Source organism: Plecotus auritus (assembly GCF_963455305.1).
Source record: "Plecotus auritus genome assembly, chromosome: 5".
In the NCBI taxonomy this organism is placed as follows: Eukaryota; Metazoa; Chordata; class Mammalia; order Chiroptera; family Vespertilionidae; genus Plecotus; species Plecotus auritus.
Genome location: NC_137776.1, coordinates 31,148,961 through 31,163,170, shown reverse-complemented (window position 1 = coordinate 31,163,170; position 14,210 = coordinate 31,148,961). Strand labels below are relative to the sequence as shown.

At 41.6% G+C, this 14,210-nt stretch overlaps 1 protein-coding gene across 1 annotated transcript in view; it reads left to right on the top strand.

Annotated features, from left to right (window-relative positions):
- The window catches only part of DNER (delta/notch like EGF repeat containing), a 256,070-nt gene that overhangs the window by 206,322 nt on the left and 35,538 nt on the right, over positions 1-14,210 (top strand). The window contains exon 9 of the mRNA XM_080670649.1: positions 13,943-14,065. Coding sequence (XP_080526775.1) covers positions 13,943-14,065 — 123 coding nt within the window. The remainder of the gene's footprint in view (positions 1-13,942; positions 14,066-14,210) is intronic.

Sequence of the window (14,210 nt, the reverse complement as noted above, 5' to 3'; positions counted from 1 at the left end):
TCATCAAAACGTTGATTTAGCTCTGTTGACCCAGGTAATGCACTTTATCCATCATGGCTTCACCCTGAGTAGCTTCCATCTATGAGAACTTCCTTATATCAAGACTGTGCTAAGTCCTTGACAAACATTTTCTTTTACTTAACTCAGATTATAGTATTTCTATTGAAGGTGGTGGAGGTGATAGAACCCCCAATGTAACCTAGGTCTGCCTGATAATAAAACTCTTGACCAATAGGCTAGACTTAGCAGGAGCCTAGTTGTGGCCCCCAAGTTATGTGTGATGCTTAATTATGCTTGAGCCAATCACAAGAAGCTTCTAGTCTCCCCTTACCTAGACACCCAGCTCCTGAGATGGGTGTCTAAGTGGACACCTCAAAGGCAGGTTTGAAAAGAGGCCTTGGTTGTGGTCCTAAGAGTGGCTCTTGACCAATAGTTTCTTACTTCCCAGCACAGAGAAGCACAATGCTGACTTCCAAGGAAATTGAACTGCCTGGCAGTAGGGGGCCCCCTTCTGCTTTTGTTTCATTGCAGATTCAACTGCTTCAAAATTGATGCTGAGGGCAACCTGTGACTGAAACTTACAGTTTCATTTGACTTGGTGTCTGCTGTATGCACCCAATTAAAGAAACTTCTCTTCCTATGACTCAAATGAGAAATACAGACACAGCCACATGACAAATCAGCTTAGGCAGTCTCTCTCTCTCTCCCTCTCTCTCTCTCTCTCTCTCTCTCTCTCTTTCTTGTTTTTTTGTTTTGTTTTGTTTTGTTTTGTTTTGTTTTGTTTTGTTAATCCTTACCTGATATTTTTCCCATTGATTTTTAGAGAGAGTGGAAGAGAGGGAGGGAATTGGGTGAAGGGAAGAAATAAAGAGAGATAGAAGAGAAGAGAAGAGAAGAGAAGAAGAGGAAGAGGAAGAGGAAGAGGAAGAGGAAGAGGAAGAAGAAGAAGAAGAAGAAGAAGAAGAAGAAGAAGAAGAAGAAGAAGAAGAAGAAGAAGAAGAAGAAGAGAGAGAGAAACATTGACTTGAGAGAGACATATTGATTGGTTGCCTCCTGCACACGCCCTGGACCGGGGTGGGGTTTAAATCTTGTCTGGGAATTGAACCCACGACCCTTCAGAGCATGGGCAGATGCTCTATCCAATGAGAAACACTGACCAGGTTGGCAGTCTTTTTTGATGGGTGCTTTCCACTCTGGAGTCCCCAATGCCTAGTAGCAATCTGACCTTTTTCAAAAATTATTTATTTTATTACCACCTGGGTCTCTGAAAGCCGCCCATGTTGATTATTGCATTGTATTGATGGACTCCTTTGGTGCTGTTTCTTTTTTCCTGGCACTGGTGACATCCCTGAACTATTCTTTCCTCTTCATATCTAACTTTTGTAATTCTTTTTAGTTCACTTCCTTGAGATAACTCTGTTGTCCTCCCCTTTCAACATGACTCCTTCGCACAGGACTAGCTCAGTGTCAATGGGCCTCACAACCCTGGGGATGGAAACCCTATGACAGTGTGCTGTTCCAGGTGATGTCTGAGCTGTGTTGTGACTGGGGGTAACACGTACCCTGAGTCCCAATTAGACAACGAATAATGAGATTTGTCTGCATATTCTACTTTTTTTCTGACCTCCTAGCCTTCAATGTGCTTTGGGTTCTTCATTGATTCAGATTTGTATAAAAACCTGGGGACAGTGCCCTGCATTTCTTCCATTTCTAAAATCACAGCCATTAATTTTCAATTTGAAAGTACATGATGAAAGTTGCTTCATATACTGAGTGGTTTTACAAAATTGCCTCAGTTTTAATGAAGATTCAGAGCTCTTAGGTTTATCTGAGTGGATTGATAGGTAACCTTTTTTTTAGTTCCAGGACATTGTCACTTCAAAGCACTTATTGATTTTGTAGAACAGCATGTCCTTTTGTGTGTAATGAAGGGCCTTCTTATACAATGTCACACTGTTCCACTTAAAACCCCATTTTATTTTATAGGGGTTGCCTAGGCAGATCCTTAGCTGTTTGGAATGAAGTCTTAGTGATATGTTGATAATTACCAGGGTCATGTTTCATTTTTTTTTCCTCTACCAGATAGTTTTTAATGATATAGATTAGAGTGAAGGTCCCAAGTCATTGGTAAAAGTGTTTATTTTAGGTTGGGTAAGCCCAACTGAAAGCAAGGAATGTATAGTGCCTGGCTGTATGATTTTGGGATGACTCTCCTTTATTCCCTAAGAATACCTTTCCTTCTAGTTCTCTGATGCCTACAAGTTTATATCTTTAGCTTTATTCCTTTAGGTTAGGCATTGTCTCTTGTAATTAAACCTTCATATATCAGTTAGTTCTTACTATAACAAACCACTTCACAACTTAGTGGCTTGATATGACCATTTATTGCTTATAATTCTGTGGTTGATAATTTAGGCAAGGCTTTACTGGGCTATCTCTTCTCTGCTCCATGTGGTGTTGGGCATATTCACTTATACTTTTGTTGTCAACTAGATATTGGCTGGTCCTGGATGGCCTCACTCGCGTGCCTGGTAGTAGGCTGGAGTGATGGGGAAACTGGGCCACACATCTCTCATCATCCAGCAGACCAGTCTGGACTTCTTCACATGGAAGCTGGGTTCCAAAAGCAGCAAGAAAGGATAAGACCCAATACACACACTTTTAAAAAATACATTTTTATTGATTTCAGAGAGGAAGGGAGAGGAAGAAAGATAGAAACATCAATGATGAGAGAGTATCATTGATCTGCTGCCTCCTGCAGGCCCCACACTGGGGATTGAGCCCACAACCCAGGCATATGTCCTGACCGGAAATAGAACCATGACCTCCTGGTTCATAGCTTGACGCTCAACTACTGAGCCACGTCGGCTGGGGCCCAGTACATGTTCTTTTTAAAGATGCTTCTTCTTTTATGTTTGCTACTGTCGCATTGTCATAAGAAAGTCACAGGGCAAGCCCATAGGCTCCATTTCTTGATGGGAAGAGCTACAAAGAATTTGTGGCCATTTTTTTTCAGTCTACCATAATTTAAAACTTAAATATGTGAAGAATGTAAATGAGTTTGTACACACACACACACACACACACACACACACACACATACATATATACAAATATGAGAGATCGAAAAGAAGGAAAGTTGAAAAACAAAAAGTGTATAGGCATCAATTGCTTGAGGTAAAAGAGATGAGGCCTCACTGTACTTGCTACTCAAGTGATAAGGAATGTCTGTGAGTCAACAGCTTTTCTCACTTCATAAAATTCTGTGTAGATTGAATCTCATCCCTGCTTATTTCAAGGAAGTTTTATTTTCCACTTTAGATTATTAATGTACATAGTATACTAGGATCTTAAGTCAACAAATAAAGCACACACTTTTGATCTTCCACTGCATTATGACCTCTTAAATGAAGATATGTCTCATTTTTAGGCATCTTTAATATTTATTCAGTAGAAGCAATAGGATTAGAATCCAGGATTTACTTGAGTTCTGACTCCAATTTATTTGCACTTTGAAATTTTCTTTGCAATGCAGTTGCCTCAAGGTGCAGTTCTGGTAGTTAATTTTAGCTTTAGCTAAAGTCCTGACTGAGTCAGCTTCAGCCCTTATGAGTTTGCAGCCCTTAGGGATGGTTGCCAAGTGGGAGATAGGTGCTTCTAAAAATGTTCCTGAGTGACTATGAGAACTTTGCTTGGTGTTTAACAATCTTTAGGATTCAGCATATTTCCTTGAGAATGGCAGTGACTAATAGGGAGTTAGAAGATTGCACTTTTGCATTGTGCCTTTGAATGTCCCAGTGATATGAGGGTGAAAATACTCCCCCTCTTTGCCTTAGTGGGGGAGGGATCTATGGTCTGCATTGCATATTCCATGCACCAAAATTTTCTGGAAAAAACCCAATCACAATGTTTTGTCTTCCATCACACAAGTCCTTTGGTACCAAACTATGTATCCATGAGGATGCCTTTTGTCACTAGGAAACAGCACAACTGTGTTAGATCATATTTCTTGATTGTTGGCTTGTAAAATTATTATTGTAGATTGTCTATTATTTCAAAAATTAAAAAATTTCCAGCTTTATTGAGATATAATTGACATGTAACATTGTTAAGGTGTATAATATGCTGATTTGATATACTTATATATTGCAAAATGATTACCACCAAAGTATTAATTAACATTTTCATAGTTACGATTTGTTTTCTGTGGTGAGAACATTTAAGATTACAATCTTAGCAGTCTTCTAGTATGTAATACAATATTATTAGTTATAATCACCATTCTGTACACTAGACCCCCAGAACTTACTCATCTTAAAGCTAGAAGTTTGTACTCTTTGACCAACATCTCCCCATTTCCCCCACTGCCAGCCCCTGGTCACCACCATTCTATTCTGTGTTTCTTTGAGTTGTCTGCCATGTTCTGATTGTGTTCCTTTCAGCTGAATGCTCTTCCTGTGGGTCAAGGAAGCTGGAACATGGAAGTGAAGAAAAGTGTGCTCACCAATCTGAATTTATGCTTATTTCTTCTCATTCTGAGTGGGAATATATGACTTGCAGTCATACAAGGAGGATTATAAATGTCACTTCCATACCCTTATGTTTCCTCATTTTGGCCTTTCTTTTCCGATTTGGCATTTGCTATCATTTTGAGATTTCTTTGCATTTCTTTTTCCCCCTAAGCAAACTCCACCGAAGAGGAGTGAAGTTTCATTTAGTCCATGTGTCTGTGGCTGGCAGGCCCTTTGTGTGCTTCATTGTTGGTTTATTTCTATGCCTGTGACGGGTACATGTTCTGACTGCTTGTTTTACTGTTGGTTTATTGATATGCTGAGGGGAAGCCATGGCTATTAAAAACATTCCCATGCCAGCCCTGTGTAGCTCAGATGGTTAGAGTGTCATCCTCATACACCAAGGTTGTGGTTTCAATCCCTGGTCAGGGCATATAGAAGAATCAGCCAATGAATGCATAAATAAGTGGAACAGCAATTTTCTCTCTCTCTCTCTCTCTCTCTCTCTCTCTCTCTCTCTCTCTCTCTCTCTCTCTCTCTCTCGCCCTCGCCCTCTTCCTCTCTCTCTTATAAAAACAACCACCCAAACATTACCGTTCCATATCTAGCACTTGCCATAGGTAATTGCTACCATTTCCCTGCATCAGAAGTTGTGGGAGATGTTGCATTCTTTGCTAATCTGTAGCTCAAACTTAAGTGTGCATCATAATCAGGTAGAGGGTTATTAAATCTCAGAGTTTTAGGCCCCGCCCACAGTTTCTGATTCAGTAGGTCTTGTGTAGGGCCTGGGAACTTGCATTTCTAACAAGTTTCCTGGTGATGCTGTTGCTGCTGGTCCACAGGTCCCACTGTCCTACTGGTCTAGTGGGATGAACACAGACACAAGCCCTTTCGAGGGCAAACACCTCAAAAGAACATACTGTGATAACTGGATAAGGGGTAATTAAAATCAAATTTAACCAATAGTTCGTAAAATAAATTAAAGGAATGAAATATTTTAGAACTCTTTTTTTCCTCTCTCTCTCTCCAAAGTGCTGTAATAGAATCTTAAACTTTGATTTTGCCCCAATACTCTTCTGTTGCCTGTGGTGGGCTCTGTGTCCATGAAGATGCATTTTATACTGAAAACCCCTAGAATGTGAGGGCTCTAACTTATATTTTCTTTTCCAAATCTGCTCATCATCCTTCTTACCTTGACTATAAACCAAGCCAGTTTCCCATGTATATATACTAGTAAACATGTTAATCAATTGAGCTTATGGGATTATTTCATTAAAGCATCTTACTTATTGTTTATAAGTAAGCACACATACCACAATAATCTTTAAAATCAACTTGTAAAATATTGTCATTATACTTAATCTTGAATCTGGGTGCTTTTGTTGCAAGCATTTGCTTTTTTAAATGTAATTTTTATAGCGTTAGTAAGAAAAATAGACCTTGTTATAATGGAAAATTTTAACTGCAGCTTAGAGGTAAATTTGTTTGTAAGTCATAAACAAATATATAAATGTTAAGTTTTATTATTAAAGCAAAAGACATTTCTTCTTTACGTATTTGCATCCTGGTGCTCTATAGTTCCCTTTTGTAAAACAAATCTTTATGTTTAAATACATCTATCTTTTGTTAAACTCTTGAGTAACCTTTTCTTTCCCTTTCTTTTAGCCAGTATAGATCATAGGTAGAATCCACCCTCTAGTGGCCAAAAGAATCATTAAAAAAGGACATTTATAAGACAAGGCTAAAAATCCTATGAAGAGATTGATTTTTTCCTGTGGCTCAACCTTGTTCTGGAGGCAAATCCAGTTGGCATTTTACATTTATTTGGCATTTTACATTTATTTGGATGATCGTTTGGCGTCTTTCTCCTTTAAATGGCTCCAGTAGAGGCATTATGTCTGTTTTTGCAAAGCCTCAGAGCCTCAGTGATTAGTGCAGTGCCTGGCACATAGTGGGTGTTTAACAACTATTTGCTGAATTAAAGAATGAATCGATGGATGAGGCAAACAGCAGACCCAGGGGATCGCCAGCCTTCCCTCGTGGCTAGTGAAGGCAGCAGTCTTTGCAGCAATAGAGAACCATCGCCTGAACACTTGGGATAGGACTTAGAGTCAATTCTCCATTATCCACCCATCCTTTCAGCAGCCCAGGGAGGGAGGTGAAATTTGTAGATGGCTTGGTTGGAGAACCTACAACTTTATTTTAGCCTCTATTTTACTCTCCTTTCAACTTAATGTTTATGAGAACCACAACAATGGAAATATTGACTGATTTGGGTTATTTCACATATATTTCCTCTCTGGGCACAATGCCCCTCACAATGAAAGGATAAGAAATTAGGGAGCAAAAGAAGCAACATCAGCAGTCACCACCCCCCCACATACCAACTATTGCTCTGTGTTCACTTGCACAGCTTCCTCATGTCCTAGGTGGTCTCTCTATTTGTGTGTGTGTGTGTGTGTGTGTGTAACAGGAGATTGTATTTATCCCACAGAAGCCTGTAAGATCTCACTCAGTACACAGGTCAATTTAGAGCAGAGCATCTGCATGCTTGATAGGATTAAATTGAGCAGTCATGCTTGATACATTTTTTCCCTGTTCTTAAAAAGATTCCTATTGTGAACACACCAGCAAAGAGAGAATGCGGTGGACACACACAACACACACAGTTTCCTCTGCAGGAAAACTTTCTGTTCAGTAAAATGGATGTGCTGCCTAGGACACTGCAGTGCTGAAGGGCTCCATGGCGATCAGTGAGTTTAGCCAGAATTTAGAAGCTCACAGACAAAATTATAGTATTACTAGAAGCCAGGTGCACGAAATTTGTGCACGGGGCGGGGGGTGGTGTCCCTCAGCCCAGCCTGCACCCTCTCCAATCTGGGACCCCATGAGGGATATTCGACTGCCCGTTTACAGGGATAGGGCCATGGGGATGTGGCCAGCCTGGGTGAGGAGCTGAGGGCTGTTTTCAGGCTGGCCACACCCCCTTCAGAGTGGGGGTCTCTGCTGGGGTGTCTGGCCAGACTGGGTGAGGGGCTGATGACTGTTTGCAGGCTGGCCAAGCCCCCCAGCAGGGACCCTCACCCCATGGGGGTGTGGCCAGCCTGGGTGAGGGGCTGAGGGCTGTTTTCAGGCTGGCCACAGCCCCTTCAGGGTGGGGGGGGGTCCCACTGGGGTGCCTGGCCAGCTTGGGTGAGGGGCTGAGGGATGTTTTCAGGCTGGTCACACCCCCTTCAGGGTGGGGGTCCCCACTGGGGTGCCTGGCCAGCCTAGGTGAGGGGCTGATGGCTGTTTACAGGCTGGCCGGTGTCCCCGGTGACCCAAGCTCCCAGCCCCTCCTTTTTTTCTTTTTTCTTTTTTTTCCCAGCGCCTCCTTGAGCGGAGGCCAGGGCCGGCTAGAAGCAGGTATCTGGGATTTATTTATCTTCTATAATTGAAACTTTGTAGCCTTGAGCGGAGGCCAGGGCCAGCCGGGGTGGGCGGGAAGCTTGGCTACCTCCATCACCAGGGGCAACCCAGGCCTCCTGCTCGCTCCAGCTCCATGGCCACTGCCATCTTTGTTGGGTTAATTTGCATACTCACTCCTGATTGGCTGGTGGGTGTAGCGGAGTGATGGTCAATTTGCATGTTTCTCTTTTATTAGTGTAGATAATAGCACTATTTTCTCTTTGCCCATTTTAACTACTATGGGTGAGGTGTTTGGAAGACTTGATTTCCTAGGAACTGGCCTAGACTTGAATCAGGGAGTCTTGGGTTCTCACATTTATCCATTCAATCTGAAATGAGGGAACCATCTGTGGAGATGCAACACAGCCTTAAAGATAATGCTCCCCCTTTCTCCACTCATCGGATGTTAAAGTGAAACAGCAAAAAAACTCCCACCAAACAAAACTCCCCAAATGCTTCACATTCACTTTCACCTTGAATTAGATCTGTGCTAGGGGAGTGAGCAGCGTGGCCTGGACACACACCAGTGTTTTTGGAAGGTCCTTCTAGCTTGCTTTTCCTGAGGCAGTGGGAAGTGCAGGGAGGCCCCTAGGGTGATACAAAATGACTTTTCCCAATTTGTCACACAGAGTGTGAAAGCCATCCGGTTAGAGCCAGAGTCATGGAGTTTGGGATTTTTCAGAGTGGGATGTGATGGATGAGGGGCAGAAGAGCTCTGGAGTAAACCTAGTGTGGGGCAGAGCCTGTCTTGTATTGGTATGAATGTTTCAATGATATAGTCTTGGGACAGTGTTGAGAGAATAGAAATCAAGGGCTTCTTGAAACCTGGAGGCAGCAGTCTGTACTATTTGGTCATGGTGGTCCTACCAAACTAATACTCTAGGTAATGCATTTGGGGGACAACCTAGGACAGTAGGAAGAACACACAGGATCAACTATGTGGCTTTGAGCATGTTTCTTTACCACTCTGACTCTTAATTCCTCATGTATAAATTGGGACTAGTCATGGCTATGATTTTTTCATGGGGATTAAACAAGTTAATACACACAAAAGGCCTGATATAAGCAGATGCTGCTAACTTGCTCGAAGTCCTTGCAGGTGAAGACTCTGCCATTTAGCTTTGTACCCATGGTATCTGGAAGTTCCAGGCACATCTTAAATGTGTATTGATTTAATCAATGGCATTTTGGGTGCCGAGCCACTATTATTTGAGTGTCTTTTCTGTACTGGATACTGTGAGTACAGCTGTGAACACAATTATGGCCTCTGCCTTTAAGCTTATTTTCTAGCTGAAGAAGAGAAATAATAAGCAATTAAAGTGCTAAGCTAGAAATATAACTTCAGGCAGTTATAAATGCCATGATGGAAGTCAATTGAGTATGGTGATGAGTAAGTGGTGGGGGAAGCTACTTTGGATGGTATTGTCAGAAAATTATCTGAAGATGTGAGTTTTATTTTGTTTACTGATACAGGTGTGCTTTTTTGGTGACTTAAATTCCTCTGTTGCTCTTACAAAGAGATTTTTCCTAATGGTGAACACGTTTTGGTACAATCTTCTCTTGATATACCCAGTGGTCCTATTCTAGGAAAACTCAGTGGATCTTAAGAACTGTGCTGTACATGTGGCAGTTGGGATTTTGACCTGACATGTGATACACAGGGTTTTCACCTAGGTGGATGTCCAGTGGGGCCATCCACAGTTGAGGATGCCAGAGCGTTTTCTATTGTAGAGGGGAATCTTGACAATGCATAATGATTAATATCTCTGGCCCAAACCAACTAAATTCCAGTAGAACCCTTCAATTACTATAATAACCAGCCCCCTGCCCACCCACCCCCAATCTCCAAAGTACCCTCAAAAGGGCAGCACAGCCCCCATTGAGAGCTATGGTTTTAAAGGTCTCAGTGACCTCTCGGTCTTGTCATCTAGTTGTTATTCTCACTCTCTGGAACCTTTGACACCGTAAACTAGGCCTCCTTGGTTTCCTTTCCTCTCCTGGCTTCCATGGCATTGCCCTCCTTGGTCTTTCCTCCTCTCCTTGGCTCCATCCGTGCCCAGTTCTCCTGACCTGGTTTCTTGTTCTTTACCTGCCCATCCATATAGATCTGACCTTCTTCTTTCCTCTCCATGTTTTTCTTTGAGGAAAACCTCACCACTTCTAGGCAACTAAACTCTCAAAGTGCTGCTTCTATGCTGTTGGAGTCCATTTGTTTCCAACTGCACCGGGACCTCCATAAGTGGGCCCCAAGTTAAACATGTCCAACTAGTCAACTTTCTCAAACACCTGTTATTTCTTTGGACATATCTACTTGTGGTAATGGCAGCATCATTCACTCACTCAACCTAAGCATGGCAGCCATCTGGACTGCTCTGTCTCACTCCCACATCCTGTCACTTGCTATGTTTTGTCAATTCTAAGGAAGTTATTGGAGCTGAATATTCAGGAGAAGTCATGCAAAAATCAGAGTGGTGGTGATGAAAGTCAGTGCCCTGGGAAGAGCCACTCTGATTCCATGCTTCTGATCTTTTATTTTATTTTTAAAAAGTTCTTTGGGCTAGGTTAATTTTTCTAGACCCTGGGCCTATTACCCTGAGCTAATTTGTTTTTCCAAATTAATTATCAGCAGGGGCGGCAGCCTCATTTTTGCAGAATCCTTCTCTTTTGGAAGGATGACCTTTTTCATTCAAACAGTCCAACTTAGGTCTTTTGGCACAAAGTTTAAAGGGTGCCTTGACATTTCCATAAAGACATTTAAATGTTACTGTCTCTGAAGAAACAGTTATAGCATATGAAACCTTTATCTTTTTCCCCCTCCAAGGAATAAAAGCATCACCAGCTTAATTATCTCTGTAAAATAACTGCCTTATTTGCTTAGCATGTTGCAAGTAGAAAAAGATAGTGATACTGTTTTACAAAAACAAAAAATGCTTATAGACGATTTCATGAAATTATCTTTGGATTTTTGTCTCTGTAAATAGCACCTCAATTCAGAGGCCAAAATGCATATGGGGTTATATGTGCTCCTTCCCAGTTGATTTTTAAAACATCTTCTATGAGAGCAAATACAACGGAAAAGATGCTGCTTGTGGTTGTTTCTCCACATGGAGAAGAAGCCAGAAAACACACATAATAAAATCATGTATCATGACACACATAATAAAATCCTATAACATGAACTCGACTCTGTTGACATATTTTAAGTTTACAGTCCAGTATTATTAACTGTATGCATGTTGTTATACAACATAGCTCTAGGATATTTTCATTTTGCATAAATTAAACTCTATACCCATTGAGTATCCACTCCCAATTTCCCTTTCCCCCAGCCCTTGGCAATCACCATTTTTTTTCTGCTTTTATGAGTTCAGTTACTTTAGAATCATGAAGTATTTGTCCTTCTGTGACTGGCTTATTTCACTTAGCATATGGCCTCAAGGTTCATCCATGTTATAGCATGGCAGGATTTCCTTCTTTTCAAAGACTGAATGATATTCCATTGTATGAATATACCCTTTTTCTTTATTTACATGCCTGTTGATGGATATTTATGTTATTTCCGCCTCTTGGCTATTGTGAATGATGCTGCAGTGAACATGGGAATACAAATATATCTTTGAGATTCTGTTTTCAAGTCTTTTGGATAAGTACCCAGAAGTGGGATTGTAGATTATATGGTAGTTCTATTTTTAATATTTTGAGGACTCTACATACTGTTTTCCAAAGCAGCTGCACTATTTTACATTCTCACCAACAATGCACAGGGTTCCAGTTTCTCCACATCCTTGCCAACACGTTTACACACACACACACACACACACACATTTATAATGGCCCTTCTAGTTGTGGCGATCAAAAATATATCCAAAAACTGCCAAAGTCTTCTGGGGGACAAAATTGCTGTTAATTGCGTAACTCTGATCTAGATGAAGAAAACAGTCTGATGAAGAGTAATGGGCCCCAGCCAGTTTGGCTCAATGGATAGAGCGTCAGCCCATGGACTGAAGGGTTCCAGGTTCAATTCTGGTCAAGGACATGTACCTCGGTTACAGGCTCAATCCCCAGGCATGTTCGGGGTGCGTGCCGGAGGCAACCAATAAATGTGTCTGTCTCCCTCACATCAGAGATTCTCGCTCTCTGTCTCTCCTCCCGCCCTTCCACTCTCTCTAAAAATCAATGGAAAAATATCCTCGGGTGAGGGTTAACAACAACAACAAAAAATCCAAGCTTTGAGAAAAAAAAGAGGAATGCAAAATATTTCACTAAAACTACAAAAAGGGTGAGGTAGAAGAATTGAGAACCATGGTCTAATTGTCTTAAGTAGGTCAAGGTCTCCTCAAAGGAGTCTTTATCACCACCTAAGTTTGGAAAGCAGTTCAAAAAGCAACTGAAATGGCCAGTGCTTGAAAAATGCTCTGTTAACAATGCCAATATGAGCTTAACCTACTGTGATGGGCACAAGAAGCAAAACAGTTCAACACTTCAGCAGGGCCTAGGGGCACTTTCTGAGTTTGAGGGTTGGCTAGGAGTTGGAAAGCTGAAAACAAGCTAGAGGTTCTAGTTCCCACTTGAGCAAGGGTTTATTTTTTCTGCTTATCTGGATTCAGAACCGACACAGGCAGGGTGATTTTTGAGAGCACTCACATGTTTCTCATTGTTTGGACAGGGCCAGACAAAAACGATCCAGTTTCATTGCAAATTGGCAGTAACACATGTTTTTGAAAGTTAAAAACAGCATAACACTCATGAGTGAATCTCAAAGAATGTTATCTTCTTGTCCTTTGGAATAAACACCTGTTTTGAGACTAGGAGGGTAGGAACCATCTTTGATTAAGAAATTGTTAGTTCTCTTTTTTTTTCATTGCTAAGATTATATTTTTAAGAATTAAAAATTTGAGCACAATTAAAAATATCATAATGTGGATAATCATAACTTTAAATAAACAACAACAAAAAAGATAGCCCACATTTCCTCAGGAATTTCAGTTAAGCCTGCTTAGCTGAGTTTGTTTCCTGACTTGAAACGCAAAGCAAGTACATCGATCCTTTTCTCCTTTAATAGAATTCTCTTTAGTTAGATATATTTTTTGAATTGATTGGAGGAAAAGTGTGGTCTACATCCTTGAGAGGAGATCGAAGTCCTGCTGCTATCAGTGTCCTGTGGCCACAACACATATATTCAGCAACCATCAGTGCCCCTGGACATGATGTAATAAGGAGACCATCTGGCAGATAAATGGATAACTCCTTTTTTTTTTTTTTTTTTTAAGAATATAGAGTTGCAGTCAAGAGATCAGGGTTCTTTTTTTTATTTCAGAGAGTAAGGGAGAGGGAGAGAGAGAGAGAAACATCAGTGATAATAGAGAATCATCAATCGACTGCCTCCTGCATGCCCCCTACTGAGGATCGAGTTCACAACCCAGGACATATGCCCCGACCAGGAATCCAACCATGACCTCCTGGTTCATGAGTTGATGCTCAACCACTGAGCCACGCCAGCTGGACTGAAAATAATATTTTCACTTACCGACGAATGTTCTCCTCTTGAGACAAATGAGCACTGAGTCAAGACTATGTCTCTGTGAAAAGACTTAATTGGGGAATTTTGTTCTCTGGTTTGAATTCATTCATTCATCAAACAAAGCAATTCCTCATGATCAAACATGCAATAATCAGAGCACAGCAGGATATACTTTCAAAAGGAAAACACGCTTCCCACTGCTTGTGAGTTCTGATGTATGTATCTGGAGCGTCAGAGATAACTTCTTTTAATCTGGGGATTGTGAAGGAGGGTGCTAAGAACAGACTCTTCATAGCCTTCCCGGAAATCTTCATTTCAATTATACCCCAAGAGACCCGCTCCTACATCCCATCTGTCTGTGCCCCACTTTCCTGTGAACCCCCAGGTGCCTCCCTGGCAGGCTGGTCCAGAGTGGGTGGAAATGGGACACATTTGACAGCAGTCCTTTCTCTCTGTCCCTCAGGTTACCACGGCCTCTACTGTGAGGAAGAGTACAATGAGTGCCTCTCCACCCCGTGCCTGAACGGGGCCACCTGCAGGGACCTCGTAAATGGCTATGAGTGCGTGTGCCTGGCCGAATACAAAGGTGAGCGGCCCTTGGGCCTTCTTGTGCCAGATTAGCTGTACATGACCTTACAGATTTCTCAACTTAAATGGATAAACCTCTCATTGGAGCACAAATGGTTTCGAATAAAAATCAAGTAGTGGTGGTGGTGGTGGGATGATTTATG